A 25,096-nucleotide genomic window follows, 5' to 3' on the forward strand; every position below is an offset into this window, starting at 1 on the left:
TCTCAAGGTCCTCTAGTGGTTGCAGTGAAGGTCTGTTTATAAGCTTTTTCTTGAGCTTCGTATCACATTGTATGGTACCACACGTTCTTCCACTGCAGATGGAGTTTCAGAGTTTCTTTTTTCTTAATTGTCTTCATTCTCTTATGTAGTCTGAAAAACAGTTGTAACATTAGACATATCAGCAGGACCAAGGCTGAATTAAAAACCAAGCAAAATAGGCATCTCCCCCAAGGCCTCAAGCTGTCTGGATGACAAATACTTTTAGTAAATTTGTTTAGTTACAAATCTTTAGGTAATTTGCATTTGAGAAAACACATGACTGGAATGTTACAGGCCCTTATGAGGCTCCAGCTTTTTGCCTTTGTTTTTTTTTTTACCTTTTTAGTCTTTAATGCCCTGTCTCGTAGAGAGGCAACTACAATGATTTGTCAAGGTTAGGAAAATATTGTGGATAATCACAAATAATCACAAATTAACTAACACAGTAGAAAATCTGGGCCAAAAAACATGCCTTTATCACTGAAGACACTTTGGCATATACCAGTAGGAAGAATGCATGTGTAAATGATACAATTAATGATGGCTGAGCTGCGTTTAGCTGGTTCAGTTTCAGGTTCCTGGTTTTGTGAATGCTGCCCTTTCTATATACCTTTTTACATGCATTTTCAATTTTCACATAAAGAAATAAAAACCTCAGTGGAGAGCAGATGGAAAGTCGAAACAGACATAAATTATTAATTTAAGCACACGAAGCACGTGACTAAAACGTCACTCAGTGTTCCACTGAGACGAACTGCTGGGACTGTAACTAATACATTTCATATTTCATATTTCCTTAATGTTTTCCACATTGTTCTCCATTGTAAGATGTTTTACTGGCTCTTTTAATTACATCATCTGGTTGCATTGTCTTATAGCCAAACAACAACAGTGGATGCAATCAATTTGCAATTGTTTAAAGGAAAAGTGTGTAGGATTAAGGGGGTTTTATTGGCTGAAATGGAATGTAATATTCTTAAATTTGTTTTATTGGCGTATAATCACCTGAAACTAAGAGTTGCTGTGTTTTCGTTCCTCTTCACAGAGTCATGACATGTTGCACCTCAATGTTTCCACAGCAGCCCAGAACGGACAAACTAAACACTAGCTCTAGGGAGGGGCTTTCGTGTTTTAACGTTACCTTAAAGCCGCCGTAGTTTTCCAACACCCTTTGACAAGTTGGGGTGAGTAGAGGGGTACCAGTTGGATTTAATCTGCAACCTCACTGCTAGATGCCACTAAATCCTACACACTGCTCCTTTAAATTTTGTGTTAAATTTGAATGGAAACTTCTGTCATGGTTTACTAGGACGCTTAAATAGAACAATACCATTGTCTTTGCTATTAGTTTGTGCTTGTGCTTTTCACACTATGGCAAGTCCAAATGTCTGCAGTGATAAGGCCTATTATTGAGAAATAATGGTTTTATTTTGTAGCTCTGGGCAAAATGGTTTGGGGGAATGTTTGTGGGTGTGGGAAGCGCACAGCTCATTTGCCCTCGGGCCTTCCTGCGGATCGATCTGTACAATTGCATCTTTCTAAAAAAATGTTTTATCTGTGTATATTTATTAATAAAAAAGATATAATAGAGAACATAGGAAGAATATATGCTTGTATTGGTGTTCCATTCCCACCAATGATACAATTGCCTTTATCAAAAACATCATGTGTGTCATCAATCATCATGTTGCCGAGCAGATCTGGATTTGAAGCCAAACAGACACCTCATGGCCCTGCAGAGCTCTGAGAAACACAGCTGGCTGCAGGTGTTTGCTATTCACTGCTGCTGACCTGCCCCTCTGATGAGGTAGGGCTGAAATCAAATATGAAACGCTTACAAGCAGACAAGTGCCATTCGGAGCAAACAGGATCAGATGGCCACATACACATGAAATGAATACATATGGTGAACCCATTACCATCCTGCTTATTTTACACATCCCACCCAGCACGTGACCTATTTAGCCAATGTATAGCCTACTTTTGTGCTTGTGTTTCAGTCACATGATTTTCTTTTATATATAAGGTGAAATCATACACTTATGGGTCTGTGAAGAAAAGCATTTGCACATACACCCAAAACAATTGTCAATGTCTTGTGTATCATGTTGATTATCATAGTGGTTAATTTGTCATTCAAACTATTGCTAGATCCACTAGAAGCTCCCTTATTTCACCTTATGTTAGACTTCATCCCCCACTTGTCATGTTTTTAGGGAATAACTTTCTTTATCACACACCTCTGTTCAACCCTCCTGAGTTTTGTGAATGTTTCCCGCAGGTCGTTGTGCTCAGATACTTTTAATGGCTCAGGAGCGACCGCCACACTTAGATCTGTCTGATAGAGCCGTCTCTATCTGATCAGCCTGAGACATCCAGACTCAACAAACAGACATTCAAATCACACAATCTGGGCTGCATCACAAAACCCGTGAGAGTGCCAGCTGTAATATGACGCTCCAGTTTTAACATTGGCAGGAAAGTGAAGCCCTCATCAAAGGCTTCGCTGCGACTTGATCCTCAGTGCATAATGTTTCCAAAAGTGAGAAACCTCGATTTTAAGATTGTTTATTTGTTGCCCTATATGATACTTGTGGCACAGTTTATTAGACACAGATTATTAAAAGAACAGTGTTTGTTCTCAAGGTGATTTACATTAAATAAACTTGTTGCATTTTAAAGTGAGAGGATTTTTTTTCTTGAAGTCTCCGTCTGCATCTTTTGGCGGGCTGGAAACTTTGGAAAATTCCCAGGTGAGAAGGAAAAACAACAGACTGGCTCATTGTTTATGTATGAGACCTACCCCGTATTAATAAAGCGACAAATGAGGAGCACTGTTTTTCTTTAACTTGACCTTCAGAGGCAACTGTAGATATTTGTTATATTTCACACAGTTCACGTATCAACATGCATTGACTGAGGAATTCAAGATGAGTTTCAGAATAATAGATAAAGTATCCAAAAAGTAAACAAAATAAGTCAAGTGAAAACTGAATTTGGTTTAAATTAATATTCAAGCAGAAAATAAAGATCAAAATCAAAGAAATAACTGGAATGTTTTTAATTATTTAGTGTACATTCTCTTTCACATAATTTATTCTGAATTTGAGAGTCAGTTTCATTAATACATGAAGTTTGACAAGTTGATCCAATCCACAATACAGAAGTGAGCAAAATGACAGACTTTATGTTAGGAGATGATCGTGGCACTGTGCTGCCCCCCTGTGCTCACTGTGTCACGCTGCAGAACATCTGACAGCTTTCCCGGCTCAAATTAAGAATACACAATATAATCAAGTTATAAATGATGATGTATTATTATAGATTAGAATATAAAGTAGTTACAGTTAGCGCCACCTTTTCCAAATGAAACATTAAAGGTATGCTTACACATCAATGCATAAATAATAACAATCCAATGATTCTGAAATGGGTCATTCTGCATTGCAAGTACTTTAGTGACTTTAGGTACATTTTGAACACTATTGTAATTTGATGCAGAACTTTTACTTGTAACAGAGTAACTGCTCTTACTTTCGTTGAGATCTGAGTATTTTTTGCACTGGTTTCAAGTCAAACTGAATTTTATGTTTGGTGCCAACGGAAATTGTGTTTGCATTTTAAATGTTTTACATTATTGAGTTTATTGTAACCTGCTTATATAAAGGCTAAATCAATCTGATGTAAAATACAATGTATTTAGACATTCATTCAGCATTACAGTAATGTTTTTATTACAATTTTAAATGCCACTGCTCTGCTTCCATTTCCCATTTGCCTCATTTTGTTCTTATGGACTGTTCTAACTTAATGCATTAGAAGAATCAACATATTTTAAAACTTTTTTTTACTTGACAGTAAATCAAAGTAAATGTCAAAAATGTCTGTCCTGGAAGACTAGATATAGTTTTAATCTTGAATTATTTAGATCTTCACTATAATCTAAGGGTGACATTTTTCATATTAGGGTGTATGAGGCACCTGATATACTTTAAAAAACACATATCAAAACAATCAAATAACAGAGATGATTGGGTCTAAAGGAAGAGGTTTGATACATTTAAAATAGACACATGCATGGAATAGAAAGCCCACTAACATCAAAACCAAGCATAGAGACTCATATGCATCTACTTTCTATAGAATAAATTGTAGCTGTCTCAGAATCCTGGTTGTTTCCAAATGGTATTGTGTTTTTGGGAAGATTTTTATTTTCTTTGTTAATTTTCTAATTAACACTGTGATACAAGGAAGCATGAAGCATCTTATATAAGCAAACATACCCATGAACATATAAAATATCTGATTAACAGACATTGTCCACTCAGTCTGGAGTACTATTAGACTTCACTTTACTGAAAAAAAATGATGTCAAACATAATAGTACCACAAAAAACCCTCTTTGATTGCATATATTTTGGAAGGACACTGTATTATGGTAAAGGTTAGTCCCTATCTTTATTTAGCTTATAGTGTCATGTACGTAAGAAGTCTCAATATACTTTAACCTCCCCCCTATAGAACTTTCTTTAAATCGAACACCTGTCTTTCTCGTCGTTATAGACTTAAATGTCTCTGTTTAGGATCACCAGGACAGTTTTGATTAAGTTGTTCAGACATCATATATGTATCCACTACATCATTTTTTTTGTGTAAGGATTATTTTTCTTTGGACTATTGTGACACCAGGATGTATGAGCAGCTTTTTTTACCAGGAAACAAGGCTGCAAACATGTCGAAATTCTGGTTGATATTCTTTATTACAGTATTATTAGGGTGATTTCAAGGGGAATGTGAGATGCTTCAAATCCACATCACTATGAAGTAATATCAAAACATCCAATAAGTCTCATTGCTTCACTCTGTCAGGCCTGTTGCAGCCTGCTCTGACTTCATCATGTCTCCACTCCTCAATCAACACAGGCTTCATCCTCACATCCAGGCCTCTGGCGCTCCTGTGACTGAGCATTTGTGCATTTTTTCTCTCTCTCCCTCTCCCTCCAGCTGGCCTGCGGTCAGTTCGTGTACACCTGCACCACAACAGACTCAAGTGGCGCTCAGCGGTGTAACATCTGATTCAGGCTCTGCAGGGGCGGTGTTGTGTGTTGTGTGTTGTGTGTGCATCCCTCTCTCTCTCTCTCCTCCACCCAAAGAGCTCAGCATAGCAGGCCCGCCATTTCCCCTCTCCTCGGTGGTCTTTTCCCCCCTTTGGTAGCGCTTTAAAGCGGAGCAGCGGCGGCAGGAGGAGGAGGAGGAGGAGGAGGAGGAGGAAGAAGAAGAAGAAGAAGAAGAAGAAGAAGAAGAAGAAGAAGAAGAAGAAGCAGCGGCTGGCGACGACTGGCGGAGCGGCGGAGGTAGGCAGGCAGGAGGAGAGACGCAGGGATCCGGTGTGCCACATTCGGGGATGAGAGCTAGACACAGACCCGGGTCGGATGAGTCAGCGAGCGGACCCCGCAATCACGGCAGCGCCGAAATCTGACTGACGGAGCCGAGAGAGGCAACACAAAAAAAACCCCGAAACAATCTAACATTTTCTGATTGTTGTTGTCGGATTTCCGCTTCTCTTTATTCCGCCCTCCCCTGGTCCGCGTCTGCCATAGCCTAGTTTTGATTTTTCTTTATATATTTTCCACTAAGGTGGGGGAAAGAAGTGGGGCCAGTGGGGGTCCGACAAGGTTGCGGAGGAGGTGGAGGTTTTATTTTACTTTTATACAAGAGCTCGCACCCGAAAATAAACCAGGACTACATTTTTATTAAAGCTCTTTTGTTGCGTTGAGTGAGAGAGAGAGAGAGAGAAGATGTCGGGGCAGAGCATTACAGACAGGATAACTGCAGCCCAGCACAGTGTAACGGGATCCGCCGTGTCCAAAACAGTATGCAAGGCCACCACTCACGAAGTCATGGGCCCGAAGAAGAAACATTTGGATTGTGAGTATAAAAAAAACAAACCACAGAAACACAAGTGTTAAATCACCGCTGAAAACACCGCTGTGGCTGGCTGATGTGTAGCGGTGGAGGGGCTACAAGGCCTCAAAAGCCTCCTGAGAGGCTACATGCTACATGCTACCTCTGCTTCATGTCAGGGAGATTATATTGTTATAACATGCAGCTCAGGCCTTGTTGACACAGAGCTACTCACAGCTAAGAAGGGAGCTTCACCCTTTTATTGAGGCTTATAAATGATTTTCTTTACATGTTTTTTTTTTGTCATAAATAGCTGTCAAAGTAGCTTGTCTAGCTGTCTGGTTTTGTCCCCCCCCTCTTTCACTCTTGTCATTCTCACATCTACTCTTTGGTTTAGGGTTTGAATGTTTAGCCTATATAGCAACACAGCTGGATACATGTTTATTTGAGCCTTATGTAGCAATTACACCTTTTAAAATCAGTGTTAGCAAGTGGGCCTCTGCTTCTCACAGGCCCTGGTATTAACATTTACAGGAATCCAGTTTCATCTCCCATCTTGGTGCACCTGCAGCAGGACAAGTGTCAGTTTCAGGCCAGCGATAGAGTAATGTGATAACCTGCTGTGTCTCATGGTTGGGGTCATGATGCTTCTCACACTGGTGAAATCACTGTTTGTGGTTGAGATCTGTGAGTTTCCTTCCTCCAAACTCACACACTTGTGCATGTTGGCTGACGTAAGCATAAGGGCTTAAATCCTTGTGTGATCATTAATCAGATGCACTCACAGTTAGAGGAGTCACCGTCCTCCTGTACTTGGAGATGCATTGGTAGATTTCCTGCATATCGATCTGATAAGTGTTTTTTTTTTTTTTTTTTTTTATGAAGGCCCTGCATCATCATAAGAGTTCAATAATAGTCCAGGAAATAGGTGGACACTGTATTTTCAGACTCATTGTGGTTTTTGGAGTGTAAAAGAGCAAATATCTGATTTCCTAAATAGGAATGATGGTAACTTGTGGTGCATATTTTGAGTTTGATGTTAAAAGGTTGCAGGTTCCACACCTGTTGTGGTGTGCTGCTCAGGCGACTCCCCCGAGGTGAAATGAGTGAAAGTTGGCAGAGTGACACTCTGTTGGCTCATCCCAACACAGCCAGCTATCCAAAGTGACGGACGTGTCTCAGTACACAACAGAACAGAGGACGTATGTGTACATAGATAATAACACGGTGTCGTCCACTTTTATGTTAAAACATAATGACTCTTTGTTTTTTGTAGTTTATTGTATGCTTTTAGAAATATTTTTTTTTTTTTTTTATTCTTCAATGTATAATAATGTTTATTTATGGCCATTTTATGCCTTTAGTAGAGAGTTAGGAGTAGAGAGATGACATACTGTAAATGAAGAGAGTGAGAGAACAACCAGAGCTTAAAGAAAGTATTGGAAGTATAGGAATGCATAATTATAGTTGAATATGCTTAAAACGTTTTGATATTAGTGCCAGTACAACACATAAGTTCCTGTCCTTTTGTCATTATCTTTCTGTGGGAATTAGAAAAAGTGTTTTTTATTACTAACTTAACACTTCTTTCATTTAACAAAACAAGCTAAGATTCTCAAATGTAAAATGTTTTCTAAACAAAAGCAGTTGTACAAGACTTTTCAGGAATTGGCTAAATCTTTAAATCAGGAAAATGAATATAGTTCGTTAAATAATATTCAGATTTTTAAACTCTCAAATGTCAATATTGCAACAGCATCCTAAATCCTGTATTGGTCAGGCTAAAGGTCTACTACCTGCTGCATCTGACTTATTTTGAAGTTGGAATCCCAACCTTATGAATAATAAGGGCTGGGCAGTTATTCAGTATTATCAATCATATATAAACATAAATAGAATCCAGGGCTGCAACTAACGGTGATTGTTATTTATTAATAATCTGCCAAATACTTTCAGGATTTATCATTTGGACATAGGTGAAGGTAAAGTCTTTAAAATGTTTGCTTCTGTTAAACCCACAGTCTGAAACCTAAAGATGTTCAGTTTACCGTCCCATAAATCAAAGAAAAGCATTAATCCCTCAGATTTCAGAAGTTTGAACAAGGGAATATTTGTCATTTTTGCTTGAAAAATTTCTTCCAAGGTTAACCGATTTCTGTCTGCGTTTTGCTACCAATAACAAAACAATATTTGCATGTTACTTGACTTTGAAACACGTAAACACATTTTTGTAAAAAAAACTTTTTCTATTTAACAAAGGACGCCAAAGTTCTTTATTGTTAAAAGTTGTCTTTAATAGTTCTTTGAGAATTTAGCCAAAAAATGCTCCAAAATTGTCAACATTTTCATTGAAATTAGAGAAAAGTTTTCTTATGAACAAACAAAAGTTTCACTACATTTCCTTCCCTCATTTCCAAAGCCAATTTTTGGAAACATTTTTGATCCATCATTGTTTACATCGATGTTTACTAGCTTGCGGTATTCTTCTTCCCGTCCTTTCCTGGCACATTGCTGTGTATCTTCTCATGTTACCGCCACCTGTTACTGTTGATCCATGGAATAGTGTCAAAAACCCCACATGGACTTTCAAACTTTCTAAATAAGATTGTGAATAAGTGCTACAAATACATTTTGTTACCAAAACAGTATTACGGTTTGATACCCAGCCCTACACATATTTAGTGCTGCTGTGTGATAAATCCATATTTGATACTTTTATAAACTATTATATCAACTTTGAGATTAGAGTGGTATTATGACACTATGATCATACTACAGTATTTTTTGTCCATGAAATAATCTCTAGATCAATAATTTCAAGCAAATTAAAGAGACACAATGTTAGTTTTGGATCTAAAAAAGTGTTGTATTAATCAATGCTATGCAGTGCAACACATCATTACATTTAGTTTTACATGTATCATATATTTGAAAAATATTCCCTTGAAAAAATAACACATTTTCCAGAATTAATTTGAACACATTTTAATAATGACATCCTGAATGAATTAATTGTGCTGTATATTGATCCCCATTATAACCCAGCCTTAATGGCGATTAACACACATGAACACATTTGTGTCCCATGAATGAATTGCAATAGAAATCATTAATGTCAACCACTGTGAATATTTAGCGGGCTGATTGTAACATGACAGTGCTGTCAGTGAATCCTCGTCCTCGTCCTCCTCCTCATCCTAACTCCTACTTGTCTCCTCTCCGTCATCTTCTTCTCTGGGCAGTTCAGCCACCCATGCTAACTGCTGCTGCTGCTGCTGCTGCTCTGGAAGGTTGTCCTGTCCTACTTAAAGTCCCCCCCGCCTTTTGAAAAGTCAAATATAGGACAGAAAGGGAGGCCCAATTACCCCTTCAGTCTGATCACCGCTGTGAATGGCAGGGTCATTAGCACTTTGACTAACGTCATTCAAGCAGCACGGCGATGTAGGAGAGACGGTGGGGCAGAACATGTATGGTTAACATGTTAAAGCCCTGCTCTTCGTGTTGCTTTTCAAAAGCATGCTATGTTGCCGTTGACGATTAAAATGAATGATATCAGTATCTCCTTCTGCTACAGGGAACTTTGATTGCATTGATGGTGATTTGCTGTTTATTATGTTAATTTTATGCAGAAATTGTCCTTTCTTTAACACACTGTTGCAGCATTTTACTTTGAGTAGAATAATTGCTTTATTGTGACTCAAATATTTTATGTAGTAAGCAAGCACTAATGATAACGTTTATTGTCTTTTAATCTGTCGGTTATCTTTTTTTATTAGTAGATAAATCATTTAGACAATGAAATGTCAGAGAAAAGTGAATAATGGCCATTACAGCTACCTTTGGGAACACTGACGTCATGTCTGCTCTGCAGTAGTATTTTTAATACATTTTGGTGATTCATGATGACATGAAGAGTTAAATTCTATAATTACATACATATTACACATTTCAATTTTTTTTAACACATTACTCTAATTTTGTTTGATAGAGAAAAACTGTTAAATGAATAAATACAATTTGTAATATACTATATTAGTTTACAGTTGTATAAAATGGAGAAAAGCAGCAACTCCTCACATTTTATAACCTTTAAGCAACAAATGTTTGTCGTTACTTAAATAGTCAAAAGGTTTTCAAATTAGTTGCTGAATAATTTTCTGTTGATCGACTTATTAATTAATCAACTAATTGCCTCAGCCCTAAGTGCAGTTTCCAACTGAACTGATTGTGTTGTGAGGTAAAGATGTCCACAATTTTGTTTAGTAGATTGGAGCTACATTTTTGAATCCATTGAACATCCATTGTGAAATATCCAGTCAAAGATGGTAATGAAAAACGGTCTTTTGAGATTCTGTTGCTCCTGCTTACGGGTTACCAAACTGCACATATGTGACCTGTACTGGAGGTCACAAGCATGAGACACATCAGAGACCTTTTCTGTTCAGACTTCCAAAAATTGGTTTGTGCATCTGTGGTAGTTTTGTACTTTGTCAGCGTTAGCAGCAGGTGTTTGTCTGCTCACCTGCTCAACATGACATATCGACTCAAATTAAATTTATCTTGAATAAAGTTTAAATTTGTATCGCCCTAAAAAATACAGTATATCAGATAAATCTGCCTGCTTTGTCAGCTCTATACACAATGGTGCAAGGTTTGACGTTGACTCAACACCTCAATATTCATTACAAAAGGAGGTTTTAGCTATGACTGTTTGTGTTCCACACAATATCTGATCTGAACTAGGTTGGTGATTTAATAAAAGATCAATAAATCAGTCAAATCCCCAAAAGTAGGTGATCAAAGTTTATTATCAATGTTTAAACATTTAAATAACTTTGGATATCTAATGTCCCCCGATGCTTCAACAGTAAGATACCACATTCAAGTTACAGTATATCCTACCAAGATGACCAATATCCCAATAACATATTTGTATTATATATTTAGGGCTGCTGCTAACAATAATTAGCATTATCAATTCATCTGCTGAGAGTTTTCTTGATAAATCAGTTAATCATTTGTTTTATAACATGTTAGGAAAAAAAGGGAATAATGGCCACAATTTAGAACGGCGTAATTTTACACTTCAAATAGTTTGTTTTGTCAAAAGATTTAAAATGTTACAGAAGGCCAAAAAACAGTAAATATCGGAGTTGGGAATCTTGAAGTAGTACTTTTTGAGATTTTTTTCTTCTTAAAAAATGACTTAGATGATTACTTGATTATCCAACAAGTTGCTGATTAATACTTGATCAACTGATTAATTCACTAATTGTTCTATCATAATAAAAAAAAATTTTTCTAGCAGCAGCCCTGCATATGTTGAGTTTTATCAGCAGTTACATTAAAAATATTTGCAGCACGATATATCGAAGAAGAGCTGCGCATCTTATGACATTTTTATGCACTTGTTTTGCAGCACAGGACAATTAACACATTTATTATGATAGATTATTACAAATACACTGCCTTCTAAAGATCAGCTGGACCTCATGAACTTCTTCTCTTTTGCCTCAGATTTGATCCATTGCACCAACGAGATGAACGTGAACATTCCCCAACTGGCTGACTCGCTGTTTGAGAGGACCACCAACACCAGCTGGGTGGTTGTGTTTAAGTCACTTATCACCACACACCACCTCATGGTCTATGGCAACGAGGTGAGACGCTTCAGCAAATACCAGCAGATTGTTTAAACATTAATGTATTACTAATTAATAGTCTGGTGTTAACCATTCTTTCCCTTTTCTTGTAGCGTTTTGTCCAGTACTTGGCTTCAAGGAATACACTATTTAACCTCAGTAATTTTTTGGACAAAAGTGGGTTACAAGGTAAGAATGTTATGCCGGTTTTTGACTTCAGTTCCAAGTCATTCTTAATTTATGCACGGTGTAAAAAAGTTCATTTTTCCTTCTTCCGTTTTAGGATATGACATGTCAACATTTATCAGGAGGTATAGTCGATACCTGAACGAGAAAGCAGTTTCATACAGACAGGTTGCATTTGACTTCACAAAAGTTAAACGCGGGTAAGGAGTTATTATATTCTTCTTCTTATTATTATTATTATTATTATTATTCTACTGTATTATGTATTTCCCCTTTTTTATAAATCTGAAAAATGAAAGGTAATGTTTAAGCCTGCAACAAACTATCATGTGGATTATTGATAAACATCATCAGTAGTTTTATGATTCATCAGCTTATCGTTTAGCCTGAAAAATGTCAGAAAATAGTCAATTATATCAATTACAATTTTCAAGAGTCCAAGGTGATGTCTTTAAATTACTTGTTGTGTTTGACCAACTGTCCAATATCCAAAAATATTCAGTTTACAATGATAAATAACTGAGAAATGCAGAATATTTGAAGAGGCAGGAAACAGCATTTTAATTTCATTCACTTTGATAAATGACTTCAAAGATTGTCGGTTATCAAAATTGTCAAACATGTTTATTGTAGATAGGCTAATTGATTTATTATCTAATTTTAGCCCTTATATGTCCAAATATTTGTGTGACAAATGCCCAAATTTATAATTGCAAATAGCAAGTGGCATTTTGGTGATTTGTTTTTAGATTTAAATGCAAAAGATCAATTGATTAGAGCTGCAACGATTAATCGATAAATTATAGAAACAATTTTATTTATCAAATAGTCGTTTTAGCCTTTTTAGTAAGCAAAAATGCTTAACATATTCTGGTTCTTGCTTCTCAGATGTGAGGATTCGGTGCTGTTCTTATGTAAACTGAAAATCTTTTGTGGATTGGGACTGTTGTTCAGAATAAACCGGACACCTGAAGACGTTCAGGACATATAAGGGAACATTAATTCTGTTATTGTGTTTTCAGAGCTACACTGCTTGCTCATCCATCTCTGTTTCTCCTCTCTCTCTTCCCTCTCTCCTCGGTGCCCTCTCCTGCCCCCTCTCCCCATGTGTCCACACAGAGTGGACGGCGTAATGAGGACCATGAATACAGAGAAGCTGCTCAAAACTATCCCCATTATTCAGAACCAGATGGACGCACTCCTCGATTTCAATGTGAGTTTAAGGTGAAGCCTCCCGCAGCTCTGCAGCTCGTGTAGTAAAACAAGCTGCCAGTCTGGAGCGTTCTGATCGCACAGAGGCTGCATTATCCTAGTTCACAGGCTTCGTTTTTCTACGTCAACAAACCGCTGTGGAGAAACTGTAAGATAAATTATTGCTTTCCCTCAGGTCAATGCCAACGAGCTGACTAATGGAGTCATCAATGCAGCCTTCATGCTCCTCTTCAAAGACTCCATCAGGCTCTTCGCTGCTTATAATGAAGGCATTATCAACCTGCTTGGTAAGATCACTTTTCGCTTTCAGCCTTCTCTTTTTCTCTTTCATTTTGTCCCAATATTTCGTGGTTGGTCATTCCAATTTCTATTTTGTCACCAAATAGAGAAATACTTTGACATGAAGAAGACTCAGTGTAAAGAAGGTTTGGATATTTACAAGAAGTTTCTCACCAGAATGACCCGGATATCAGAGTTCCTCAAAGTAGCAGAGGTAAATTGGACTAAATGTTTGTTGTTTTTCACAGATACACCTGCTGTCATAAATAAATGATTCTCTCAGTCAGCAGTCAACTGTGCAGCTCAATGCTGCTGAGACACCATTGTAATTTGATTTTCTTTCTCGTTTAACAGCAGGTGGGCATCGATCGAGGAGACATTCCAGATCTGTCACAGGTAAGCACCGACACCGTCAAAACAATCTGAAATCACAGGTTGTCCCTCTCGTTATAGGAAGCCTTCACTTGCTCTCTTTCTCTTATTTCCAGCTTTAATTGCTCTTTTATCAGCAGTTGTCTTTGTCAAACTAGAGAGTAGTACACCCAACACAAATGCTCTTTAAGATAAGACACTTTGCATGATTTCCTTCTCAAGCGCATGTTTGCCAGAGGAGTTGTTCTTCTCCTGTTTCTTCTTCTTCTTCTTCTCCTTTTACTCCCTTTCTTCTTTCCCTTCGCTACTCCTCCCTCTTTCTACAGTAAATAAAGGTGTTGTCCACATTAAATGTATTAAAGTAATCCCAGTAATTGCAATCCACCCAGGAAATCTGCACAGTGTGACAGTTAGAAGTTTCCTACTTTAAAAATAAATTGCACATACCGGAGTTTGGTGCTGTGGGTAACAGAAATATTTTTCCATGGAGAACTGCAACTAAAACGCATTCCCCGTCTGACTGTCACCACCTTTATATTCTGTATTTTCCCCTTTTATCTTTCCACTTTAGTTCACAGTTTGTGTAAGTACTATCATTTCACTCTTCTTCTATGTCCGTGACTTGCTTCAGTGTTGTCTTTTTGCATGCCTCTGCTCTGACTCTGTCTCCTACATGATGGTGAAAAACAGTTGAAGGAAAAAACACTCGCTGTGGTAAACTCTGACCACATTGGTCACGTCATTGAGGTGTGAACCAGTGGAGCTCATCTTTTGTAAAAATGTGGCTGCCCCGTTGTGCGTAGACACGGCCGATTCAACAACGCCCAGGTTGTTGAAAGTGCCGTAGTGCAGTACGTCATCCCACACATAGTTTACTCTCATCCAAAGTAGCTTTTTTGGCTTGAATGCAATGCAGTAATCGATCAGTGGTGGGGAAACTGACAGTCCAAAGCTGGTCGTTTAACTTTGGGGAGCAAAATTGAACCTCCTATTGAAAGACATGAATTGTCTATCTGGTCTATGTCATAGTGTGTAGTGTTTTCTGCATTGTCTTGGTTACCCACCACTGTCCTTTATGGTCTTGATGTCCATGTAGACTACATTTTCTGTGTCTCAGGAAGTTGCTGACTGTGTGTTTTCTGTCACGGCAGGCTCCCAGTAGCCTACTTGAAGCTCTGGAGCAGCACTTGGCCTCGTTAGAGGGCAAGAAGGTCAAAGACTCAACTGCAGCTAGCAGGTACATCAATCCTCCCGTCACTATATATGAATTCCTGAATTTCTTGAATGTCAGAGAATGCCTTTCCATTTATATTGCTCAAACTTTTAAAGTTGTATTTGATCATGCTGCATCTAGTCAATAAATCAGTCAAACCCTTCTGACAAGCTGATGATGAGACAAACAGGAAAACAATTTGAGACTATTGCACGCAAGAGATAAAAAGGATGGAGATGTAATAATAAAAACCAATATAATGGATAAATCAATCAATCTAGAGTGAATTTGTGTCTTTCCTGCAGGGCCAGCACTCTGTCAAATGCAGTGTCATCACTGGCTAGCACGGGGATGTCTTTCACTAAAGTGGATGAGCGAGAGAAGCAGGCAGCTCTCGAAGAGGAACAGGCTCGACTCAAAGCTCTGAAGGTGGATTTGTTGTTTTAAATAAAGAGGCTGCACACTTAAAGATGCATTGATGTTTGTCTGTATCTTTGAATATGAGTTTCTATCTCACTCAGGAACAGCGGCTCAAAGAGCTTTCCAAGAGGCCCTCCTTCGCTACCACTGACACATCGCCGATCTCCACCACAGGGGGCACTATCAGCACCGCACCAGCCATCGACCTCTTCTCTACACCCAGCTGCTCTAACGGGTCCGCTTACATTTACATCTGCAGTATATCCCCTCTCTAGATATGAAATATGTTTTTCAATATCATTCTGAACTGTGTTATACCCATGCTCCTATTTTTTAGTCCCGTTACATCCATCTCCTTTTGATTATTGCTGCTTTAAGATTAGTAAATGTATCTTACCTGACACTGTCTGAAAGGTTAACATATACATTCTGTATTGGCTTGTTCCAGCTCTTCATTGAAGCTATATGATTTTTACTCACAGTGGAAACTAGGGCAGAAACCATCGATCAATTTCTCTAATTTGGTATTAAAACTTTGAAATCTGTCAAAACTGTCTGAGGAGTGCCTGCAAAACACAACAGTTAAAATATGTTAGTAAAAAATGTGGAAATTAAACATGCAGACAAGAAGAGCACCGATATGTAAACCATGTTTGTATCTCTGCAAATACATTTTAGTGTCTGTCAGAGTGCAGGCGAATCTGATTTGTTTCTCAAATCAGATCTTTAGGGCGGACTGTCTGCACTGTTATTTGCAAGTGATCAGATAGGATTTGTATGTCCAGACATTACCAACCTATCTACCTTGTTCTGTTGCTCTGGTAACAGTGTAGGCGCCAGTAACTATGTAGCTACGCTTGTGACACGCCTTTCTAATGAGGAAACATTTGCCCTTGAAAGGATCCGACTGTTAAGTAGCTGTGCAGAACATTTCGATGTAAGGAGGAAGCAGCAGAAAGTGACAGCAAAAGTAAAAAGGCCAGCAGACATTTGATTATATTCAGTTGTTGTCCTCCATGTTGTCCTCTGTTGCGCGTGCGTGAGCAGCAGCATGAATTCTGCTCAGCTTCCACACTTTGAAATCCAGTTTCAGCAGCTAGAATGTTTGGACTGACACACAAGTGTAGACATCCAATTGGAATCATATTTCAAACCTCTAGATGTGGTTTGGATCCTTTTGGCAAAAATCACATTTCATGTTTTGTATATTTTGCTGTCCGGACATTCCAAGATCAATCTAGATACAATCTTGATATGCGAAAAAACGGATTTGGGCTGGTAGTCTGAACAAGGCCTCTGACTTCTTTATTTTTTTTACCTTTAACCCCAAAGACTTTGTCACCATTTTACTTTGGATTTATTTTTCAGACTTTTGCACAAAAAAGGTCTGTGCTTGTAAAGGGGTTTAACAATTATTTGGCTTTCTTTTTCTGTCTACAGTGCAGTGAAGATGGAGAGCGACCTTTTTGACCTGCAGTCAACTTTCCAGCCCTCCATGCAGTCAGGCTCAACAGGGCTTCCAGTGGCAACAGCGTGGGCAGGTAAAGAGCTGCCCCCTCAACGCCTCCAGACAACATCTGTGTTCCTGGACTCTCTGGACCTTTTTCTGCATGCTCTCCTACTTTTGTTGTTGTCTGACTCTGATGCCCGCCTCTTCCTCTCCACTCTCTTCTGTCTTTGTCTTTTTCTCTGTCTCTCTTTCCTCTGCCTGCCTAGATCCTTTCACCTCTGCTGAAGCTGGGGATGAATCCATGCCAAACCTTAACCCTTTCCTCTCAAAAATCGTTGTCGATGCCACTCACTTACCTGTCGTGTCTTCAGACGGTGTTAGCTTTTCCTCTAGGACATCCGGTCATGAAATGTTTGGTGGTAACGACTCATTTTGTTTCTCCTCAAAAGTCTTGTCGCACTTGTTCATTTCTCTGTTGTCACTTATAAGCATGACTTAGCTTGCATGTTTACTGTGTGTGTTAAATCTCTGTCTGTTTCTACAATGATCCTCATTGCAGTTCATACCAAGCTAGAGCACCTCTTAACCTCCGATGCCCTCCATGTCCCACTATAGAGGCCATACAACCATTTTTGCTTCACAGCTCATCCTCTCTTTTAATGATTGTTGTTCTGATGTAATACAGACATGCCTTAGAGTTTTTTAAGTTGAAACCTGTTTCTACTTTTACCAACCTTATTTTTGATTCTCCAGATCGTTACAATCCCTTTATTGACACAAACTCATCCGTTTCAACCAATTACAAACGCACAGTGCGGATAGAACACTCCATCTCAGGTACTATGATGGATCACCATCTCAGCCTATGTTTCCTGAGCCCTGGCAAACATAGGATCCTATAAAATACCCCTAGGGCTCTTATTTTGATATGTATTGTAGAAATGTGATCATAAATTTATAGAAAGGAAAATGTTGACATTTTTGGAAGATACAGTTATTTTCTGTCTTGCCTAGAGTTAGAAGGGAAGATTAGTAACCCTTATATATGTTTTTTTTAAGCTAGTTAAAAATGTCCCAAAATGTCAAACTATTCCTTTAATCCCTTCCTCTTGGTAGCTACAATACTGTTCTGCACTATTTTATACTTCTACATTTCTTAACCTTAACTTAAAACACACAGAGTTTAACAACTACTAAAGTGTTAGACATGTTAGCTGTCTTCTTCCTGCCTGTATTGCATCATTTCCAACCTGTCACTCTGGCTCGGCCTTGAAACGCCTTTTACTTTTGCTCTCTTTCTTCCTCTCTCTCTCTCTTTGTCTACCTCATCCTGCTTCCTGTGGCGTGTCAGACTCCTTCTGTGGTCCAGTGTCCATTGCCCAGCACCTCCCACACCAGGCTCCCTTCCCCACTGAGCCCTCTACTGTAGCAGGTCTATTCAGAGGTACTGAAGGCTCACTCCAGCTCATTCAGCAGAAGATCGATTGCTAGTTTTCTGTTCTGTGAAGAAAGTGGTGGTATTCAACTCTGTTTAATTAAACAGTGATTGATATATAGACACTGTACTTACACGGGCCAGTGCAGAAACCAAAAGTCCCAAGCGGTGGTGAGTTTTGACCTCATGTAACTTCTGTAACTGCAACTGTCTTCTCTCTCATCTCTAATGAAGGATACTCGACGCCACAGGCTCCTCCACAACAGTCAGCAGGGGGACTCCAAGTGGACTTTGAGTCTGTTTTCGGAGCCAAAGCCGCAGGCAGCAACAGCCTCGATTCTGATGGTGAGGATATTGTATTTACATACAAGTGAACATGCAATACCTGTGCAATAAGTGTCTTGTGTTTAACCGCGGTATACGTAGTATGTGTACTGTGCAAATGATTAACCAGTCTTTCATGAAGCCTTGTTCCAATGTTTGACAAGAAACTACATCAAATAAAAGTCACTCAGCTGAGAAAAGGGAGAAAAAGAGTCATGCAGAAAAAAAGTCAAACATAAAAGCTTTTAAGAAACAAATTAATTTGGCCCAGTGATTTTATGACTGACGAAATAGCACAGATAGGTACACAACAATATGTTTCAAGGCGCTGTATCTTGTCCTGACATCAGATATAGCTGAAACATCTGCACTAGCGGCTCTGACTTGTAAGTCGCCACTACAAAAAAGGCTGTCATCCTCCCTGCACTATTTTTTACCACCTCTGCAAACAGCCCAAAATTATACAATGTCACCATTTAATGCTGACTAATCTCATCTCAAACCATTGTTGGATGGCAGAAGAATCTATAACAAGTTATTTAGTTGATTGTTGAACATTGCTAATAGAGCTTTCAGACTACACCTTGTCAACTCTGTTTCATTTACTTATGTCTCATTTCCTTACAAATAGAATTAAATAAACCTTGCTCACTTGCAAAGTAGCTCTCTAAACACTTTTGTTTTTGTAACATCCAGCTCTTGTTTAAATGCACTTATTGTAAGTCATTTTGAACAAAAGCCAAATTAATTTAATGTAATAGTGATATTATGCAACCATTCCAAAACAAAAAGGCATTTTTATTTATTTATTTATTTTGATATTGTAGCAGTATGCCTATTCCGTCTTCAAAATCTATGTCATTTTCTAGAAGACAAATCCTGAAACACAGGAACATCAGAGTTTCTTCCCCACTGACTGATTTTCTTTAGTTTTTAATAAAAGAAGTCTTGAAGAAGAAATATGAGACCAGTTAACTTATTAAAACTGATGTTTTTGCAGTGTAGCATTACAGACTGAGCACTGATATCCAAAACAGTCGAGGGGCGTTCACCATCACTCTCTCCCTTCATTTCTTGTCTCATCCAACAGTTGGTTATCTAATAAAGGCATAGAATGCGCAAAAGATAATACAATACAAAAAAACATACCAAACTCTGTCAGGGACAGAAAGATAAAGCCCTAGACATATTTCTATCTTTTTTTTTATTGTGAAACTACAACTGACAAAAATACCGAATGCCTTCAATAGGTTTATTATCTCTGTATGTCTTGTCAGATATTACCGGGGGCATCCTGAAACCGACTCTTGCCGGCTCCAACCAGGCGTCCGGTCAGCTGCCAGACAGGCTGGTGTCAGATGACCTTGACTCCTCTCTGGCCAACCTTGTCGGCAGTGAGTGTGATGCTCTGCTCTTTGTCTACACAAATTAAAGCACGTGTTTATTAAGGCACAAAAATGACAAAATATTTGAGGACAGGCAGCTAACACCTATATATTGTCCTTCCTTTTAGACCTCGGCATTGGGAACGGTACTATGAAAAAGTAAGTGATGCATTAGCGCTCTGTGGCTTAAAAACACACACACACGCGCACACACACACACACACACACACACACACACACACACGCGCACACACACACACACACACACACACTCTGCTGCACAGAAACAGCAGCAGCTTTGTGCTTTCAGGGCAGTCACAAGCTGGTGCTAACATCAACTGTCTTAATCTACAGTGACATGCACTGGAGCCAGCCGGGGGAGAAGAGGATGACCGGCGGCACCGGCTGGCAGCCCAAAGCAGCGCCGTCCACGACCTGGAACCCCGTTTCCATGGTGACACACATATTTCTAACTATAGTGCTCATGATTTCTACTATATTTCTGTCTAATTTTACTGCGAAATAATTGGCCTGCTGCTATTGTTTCAGAGGTCATTTGTGTTCTGACTGGACTGTTTGTGTCTCTTCAGCCATCGTCAGTTATGGCGTTCCCTGCTACCACACCCACAGGCATGATGGGATATGGCATGGTCAGTATGACGACAAATATATCTGTGTATAGTCTGTGTAGCTCATGTTCAGTCCTTATCTGTTTTGAAAAATAGTTCAGCTGATATTACATTGGGAATGTTGCTAAAACAGTTAATTTCAGATAAATGCGTTTAGTTTTTCACCTGCTCTTTTTTTATTTAGAGAATTAATAGAATGCCTTTAAACTGGGTCAAGTGAGCCGTTGTTTTGCTCTCATGAATATTCATTGAAGTTTTATAAATAAAATGAAAAGGTGGAATATTCTCAATAGTTTTTATTTAAAGCACATTCAGCTTATAAATATTACAATTAAGACAAGGTTGTCTTAATTATAATTTTGGGGGATTTTAAAATAACTTGTGGAAGGTAAACATATGCCTAATCACTTGGGACTAATAGTCATCAATGCTGCTTAAATGATGTTGATTGAAAAGCGAGTATGTGTAGAGTTTGAGTTTGAGAAACAAATGGTTGAGTTTGGTGCCCCCTAGTGGTCTATAAACATTTATAAATCAACAGATGAAGCTGAAACAATTAAGTACTTTTTTTCCATTCCAGCTTCACAAATTTGCCTTTTTTTTTTCTTATTCATCCTTAATAATACAGTGAATATTGTTGGGTTTAGGACAAAACAAGCAATTTAAATATGTAATCTTGGGCTCTGAGAAGAAATGATAAATCAATAAATCTCACAAATAATCAGCAGATTAATGATGGAACAGTTAAAATAATCTTTTCACATATAAATTCAACACATAGTGCCTTTACATTTGTAAAGCAATTGACTTGAATCCAGCATCACTGAAATGACGTCTTTCTTTTCATCTCAACACGCTGCAGCCTCCACAAATGGGCTCCATGGGGATGATGAATCCACCCACCATGATGTACTCCCAGCCTGTGATGAGGCCACCCAACCCCTTCGGCTCCGTGTCTAGTGCTCAGGTGGGTGCACGGCAGTCTGACCACGCCACCGAGCTGATGCACGATGAAGTCAGTATCTATTTGCGCAGTTATCGGGTTGGGTAAATAGGTGTTTCCATTGTGCTGTGACGTGTACCATAATTAGTCACTGTGTAAGCGTTGTTGTCGGTGTGAATACTGCTGAAGACGATGACAGTTTTAACAATGGACCCTTCACTCTCATGAGCTGAAAGGGACAAAACTGTGAATCACCTCCCTTGTCTTGACTCCCTGTCTCCCCATCCCCCAACAACTCCTTTTTTATTAACCCTTCTTTCATTCATAACAGCCTCTCCAAACTAATCTCATCCCTCCTTCAGTCTCTGTACTGACTCTCTGACTTTTCCTCTGGTCCTCCTACTTCCTTTATTTCTTCCCGAAATAGCCCTCCGCAGCCTCTAGTCCTTCCAGCCAGAGTCCTCTCCGAGCCCCTGGACAGGACCCGTTTGCACACCTCTCTCTCAAGGATTTCTTGTAGAGCATCTTTTTAGGTACAGCATGCTCATTGCTAGAGAGTGCACCTGCATGTGTTGCATGCCAAGTGCTAATACCCTTCTTTGTTTCTTTCTTGTCTTTATATACTCTTTCTTGTCTTTATATACTCTATTCTTTATATATGCCTACAACATCTGATTAGATGCTATGTATTTTTTCTCATTTATTCCGTTTTATTTTAACCTTCCTTGCTTGGATTTCTTGCTTGTTTTGACAGATCTGCTGCGTCTTGCTCATGGCCAGACTCATTCTGACCCCTTTTGTCTTCACTGTCATCATTCATTGTTCAAACCTGCTTCCTGCGAAACTTGTAGCCGTGGCTGAATTTAACTAATTGATTTTTTGCTAAGCTTTGTCAGTAAAGCTTTCTGCTCTCACATTGCACGTATGCGGTTTATTATGATAAAGATGGCTCTTTTTTTTTTTTTTCATAAAAAATAGGTTTAATATTTAAAACAAAGTAATGTGAAATTAAATGAAAACTGATGCGAACAGATTTTTATCAGTTATAGCTATCTATTTATATGTTCATTATCTCTGTGGCTGAAATATGTTAAGATTTTAGCTGACTCGTTTTAAAACAAGGAAAAAAAGGGTGTTGAATATGCACTTGATGGCTGCATGATACCATGATAGACGACAAAGGCTGAACCTAACAGATCCCAGGGAAAGATCCCAGTTGGGGGTCGCTGTAAAAAGAAACACCTCTGTTCTTGTATTGCAGTATTGATAGTCTATTATAGAATGATAGTAGAGACGACATTCCCTTTTGAAACAACATAGCTGGATGGTCAGAGTAGCAGCCATTTTTATGTATACCATTGCTTCTACAAAATGCACATTTTTAATTGTAATACAGGCAGATGTGTGTCTGTGATGAACATGATGGTAAAGAAAACTGTTAAGATTAAAAACGAAAGTTTCCGTCCAAAATTCCCGTCCAAAATCCAAGAAAGCAATAGGTTTCCTCTGAGCGCCGTTTTCTTGAACTAGCAAACATTTCAATGTCCGTTCTACTCTCATTCTAGTGCTATAGTAGAGCTAATTAGCCCTGAAAGTATGATGAGGAAACACAACACAACCTGCCGATGATCATCCCATGAACACCACTTCAACATACATTCAAAGCTGCCGTGCCTTGTTGTGGTTGCTAAAGCTGTGATTGTTTCTGGGGAAGAGTTTAACGAACTGTCAATTGAAGTTTTAATTATTTCTACTTACAGTTTAGCCTTTCATTAACGTAGCCTGTTGCTTCTCTTTCAGATGCAGTTCATGTAATTTGAAGAAAAGTGTCTCTCCTGAAAGATGAAGCACTTTGCAGCGAAGCTTTGTCCTCTTGCAGTCTAACTCTTCAGAGAAACATTCACACACACCCAAATACAGACACAAGAACACAACGGTGCAGCGACTGTCAGAAACCATGGTAACCATGTCCAAGTGACGTTTTGGCGATAGCTCACACCCATTATTCTGTAACTTGTCCGAGACGTGGAGTGATGCTGCTGTCTAAACCCCCCTAAAAGAGGATTCCTTATCCATTTTACAGTGTAATCTGTAAAGATAGATATGGGTGCCGAGAAACTTTGATGTTATGTATTTGGAAATGCTGTGGATGGATGTAAAAGGCTTGATGTTCAGCGGGGAGGGGGTGGAAGGAGAAAAGGAGAGCGGTCCCTCCCTTTCTTGATCCGATCATCAGTCATCCACTCCCTACAGTTATTTAACTGTCACTAAGTAGTGATGCTAATGGCGTTTACACCTGTTTAGTTTTTGTCTTTTTTACAGTGTTTACAGTAGACATTCCTTGTGTGTTGTTTGTATTTATTTATGATTATTGGTTTAAGATTGGGAGGATAAAAAAAATAATGTAAAATCTACCGTACATTGAACACCTGTGGGAGTGCTTCAGCATTAAACAAGGATCTCAGACTATCATTGAGAGGTAGAGTTAAAAATAGCTATTATATAAATTACACCTATTAAGCGGAATGATAGAGCACTAAATATTCTACGAGTTTTGTGTTAAGAAACTTTTTTACTAGAGGAAAGATTTCACAATCCCCATTGTACTTAAAGTGCAGGGGCTAGAGTACGAGTCAGTTACCAGTGTATAGTCGATTCTGTGCCTAGGGTTTTTTGCAATGGATCGGTCTCCTGTCTAGTTGAAAAAAACACTTCATCCACGAATCTGAAGCGTCACACCGGGTGGTGGGCTCCATTTGCTTTAAGCTTGGCATGCCGTTGACTCACTGACCGTATTCAAGGCTGCCTTTACTCTGAATGTGGAAGAGTTGTCTTCATGTTGCACACATCTTTCCACACTACAGTTCCTCAGCGGGAGTGGGAGCGGGTGGGTCGGGGTCGGGGGTTTGAGGAGACGGAGTATGTCTGCTTGTTGGTTAGCTGTCGCTACGCTAACGGGAAAAATGGTCAAAGATTTGATGTAAATTAATTGTATAAAAAGATCCAGAGGACCAGGGTGGAGTGGAGGAGCACTGTTGATCGGTGCTCCATGTATATAAAAAAAAAACTGACTGTTCTTCGAGTTACAAAAGTGAAAGATGTATGAAATATGAAAGCAATTCAATCAAATTTGACTCTACCTAAGTTTGATTCAGGATATTCTCTGCGTTTGTCTCCGCAGATATTTTCTTTATGTAATTAGAACGTGTAGCAGACAATGACTGAAGTCTTTTCTTTCTTTTACAAATAAAGAGCAGCTTCCACAAACCGTTGTTCAGTATTTTTATTTCTTTACTCAATGTGAATGTTAAATCGATTGAATTTGAACTGCAAACACTGCGGCAGAGAGGGAGTTTTGATAAATGATGAACCTGGACATTCTTTTTTCTTTGGTTTTGTAACTTTATAGACAATTTATAAACCAGTCACATTTAGAGCACACTACTAATCATTTAAGGAACTGTAAATACATGGTACTACATAAGGCACTTTTTGCCTTTGAATGTAGTTTTCAACTTTGGGGTTTGACATGGCTCTGTGGCCCTAGATCAAAAATGAGCTCTTGGGCCCCACCTAACCCCCCTCTGAGTGTACACTGAACATTCTTACTGAATACTGAATGGGTCCTGGTTTGTTGTGTGGTGATTAAATACAAAGTAATTC

The 25,096-nt window shown here is 38.7% G+C and overlaps 1 protein-coding gene across 8 annotated transcripts; it reads left to right on the forward strand.

Annotated features, from left to right (window-relative positions):
* Positions 1-5,372: 5,372 nt before the first annotated feature.
* On the forward strand, positions 5,373-24,700 carry picalmb (phosphatidylinositol binding clathrin assembly protein b). Of its 8 annotated transcripts, XM_054596109.1 has the most exons (23): positions 5,373-5,967; positions 11,461-11,603; positions 11,699-11,774; positions 11,869-11,971; positions 12,891-12,984; positions 13,159-13,270; positions 13,370-13,476; positions 13,617-13,658; positions 14,786-14,871; positions 15,153-15,276; positions 15,369-15,502; positions 16,708-16,808; positions 16,984-17,136; positions 17,471-17,554; positions 18,069-18,161; positions 18,387-18,497; positions 19,754-19,870; positions 19,990-20,020; positions 20,216-20,315; positions 20,452-20,511; positions 21,353-21,505; positions 21,861-21,966; positions 23,234-24,700. In XM_054596109.1, the coding sequence occupies exons 1-22, from the start codon at positions 5,838-5,840 to the stop codon at positions 21,951-21,953; spliced, it is 2,247 nt and encodes a 748-aa protein (XP_054452084.1). In that variant the 5' UTR covers positions 5,373-5,837; the 3' UTR covers positions 21,954-21,966; positions 23,234-24,700. The 8 variants fall into 8 exon arrangements, with proteins under 8 accessions (XP_054452084.1, XP_054452034.1, XP_054452050.1 ...); XM_054596059.1 differs by lacking the exons at positions 16,984-17,136; positions 17,471-17,554; XM_054596075.1 differs by lacking the exons at positions 16,984-17,136; positions 17,471-17,554 and having other exon boundaries at positions 21,353-21,457.
* Positions 24,701-25,096: the final 396 nt, after the last annotated feature.

This window comes from Anoplopoma fimbria, chromosome 1 (assembly GCF_027596085.1).
Source record: "Anoplopoma fimbria isolate UVic2021 breed Golden Eagle Sablefish chromosome 1, Afim_UVic_2022, whole genome shotgun sequence".
Classification (NCBI taxonomy): Eukaryota; Metazoa; Chordata; class Actinopteri; order Perciformes; family Anoplopomatidae; genus Anoplopoma; species Anoplopoma fimbria.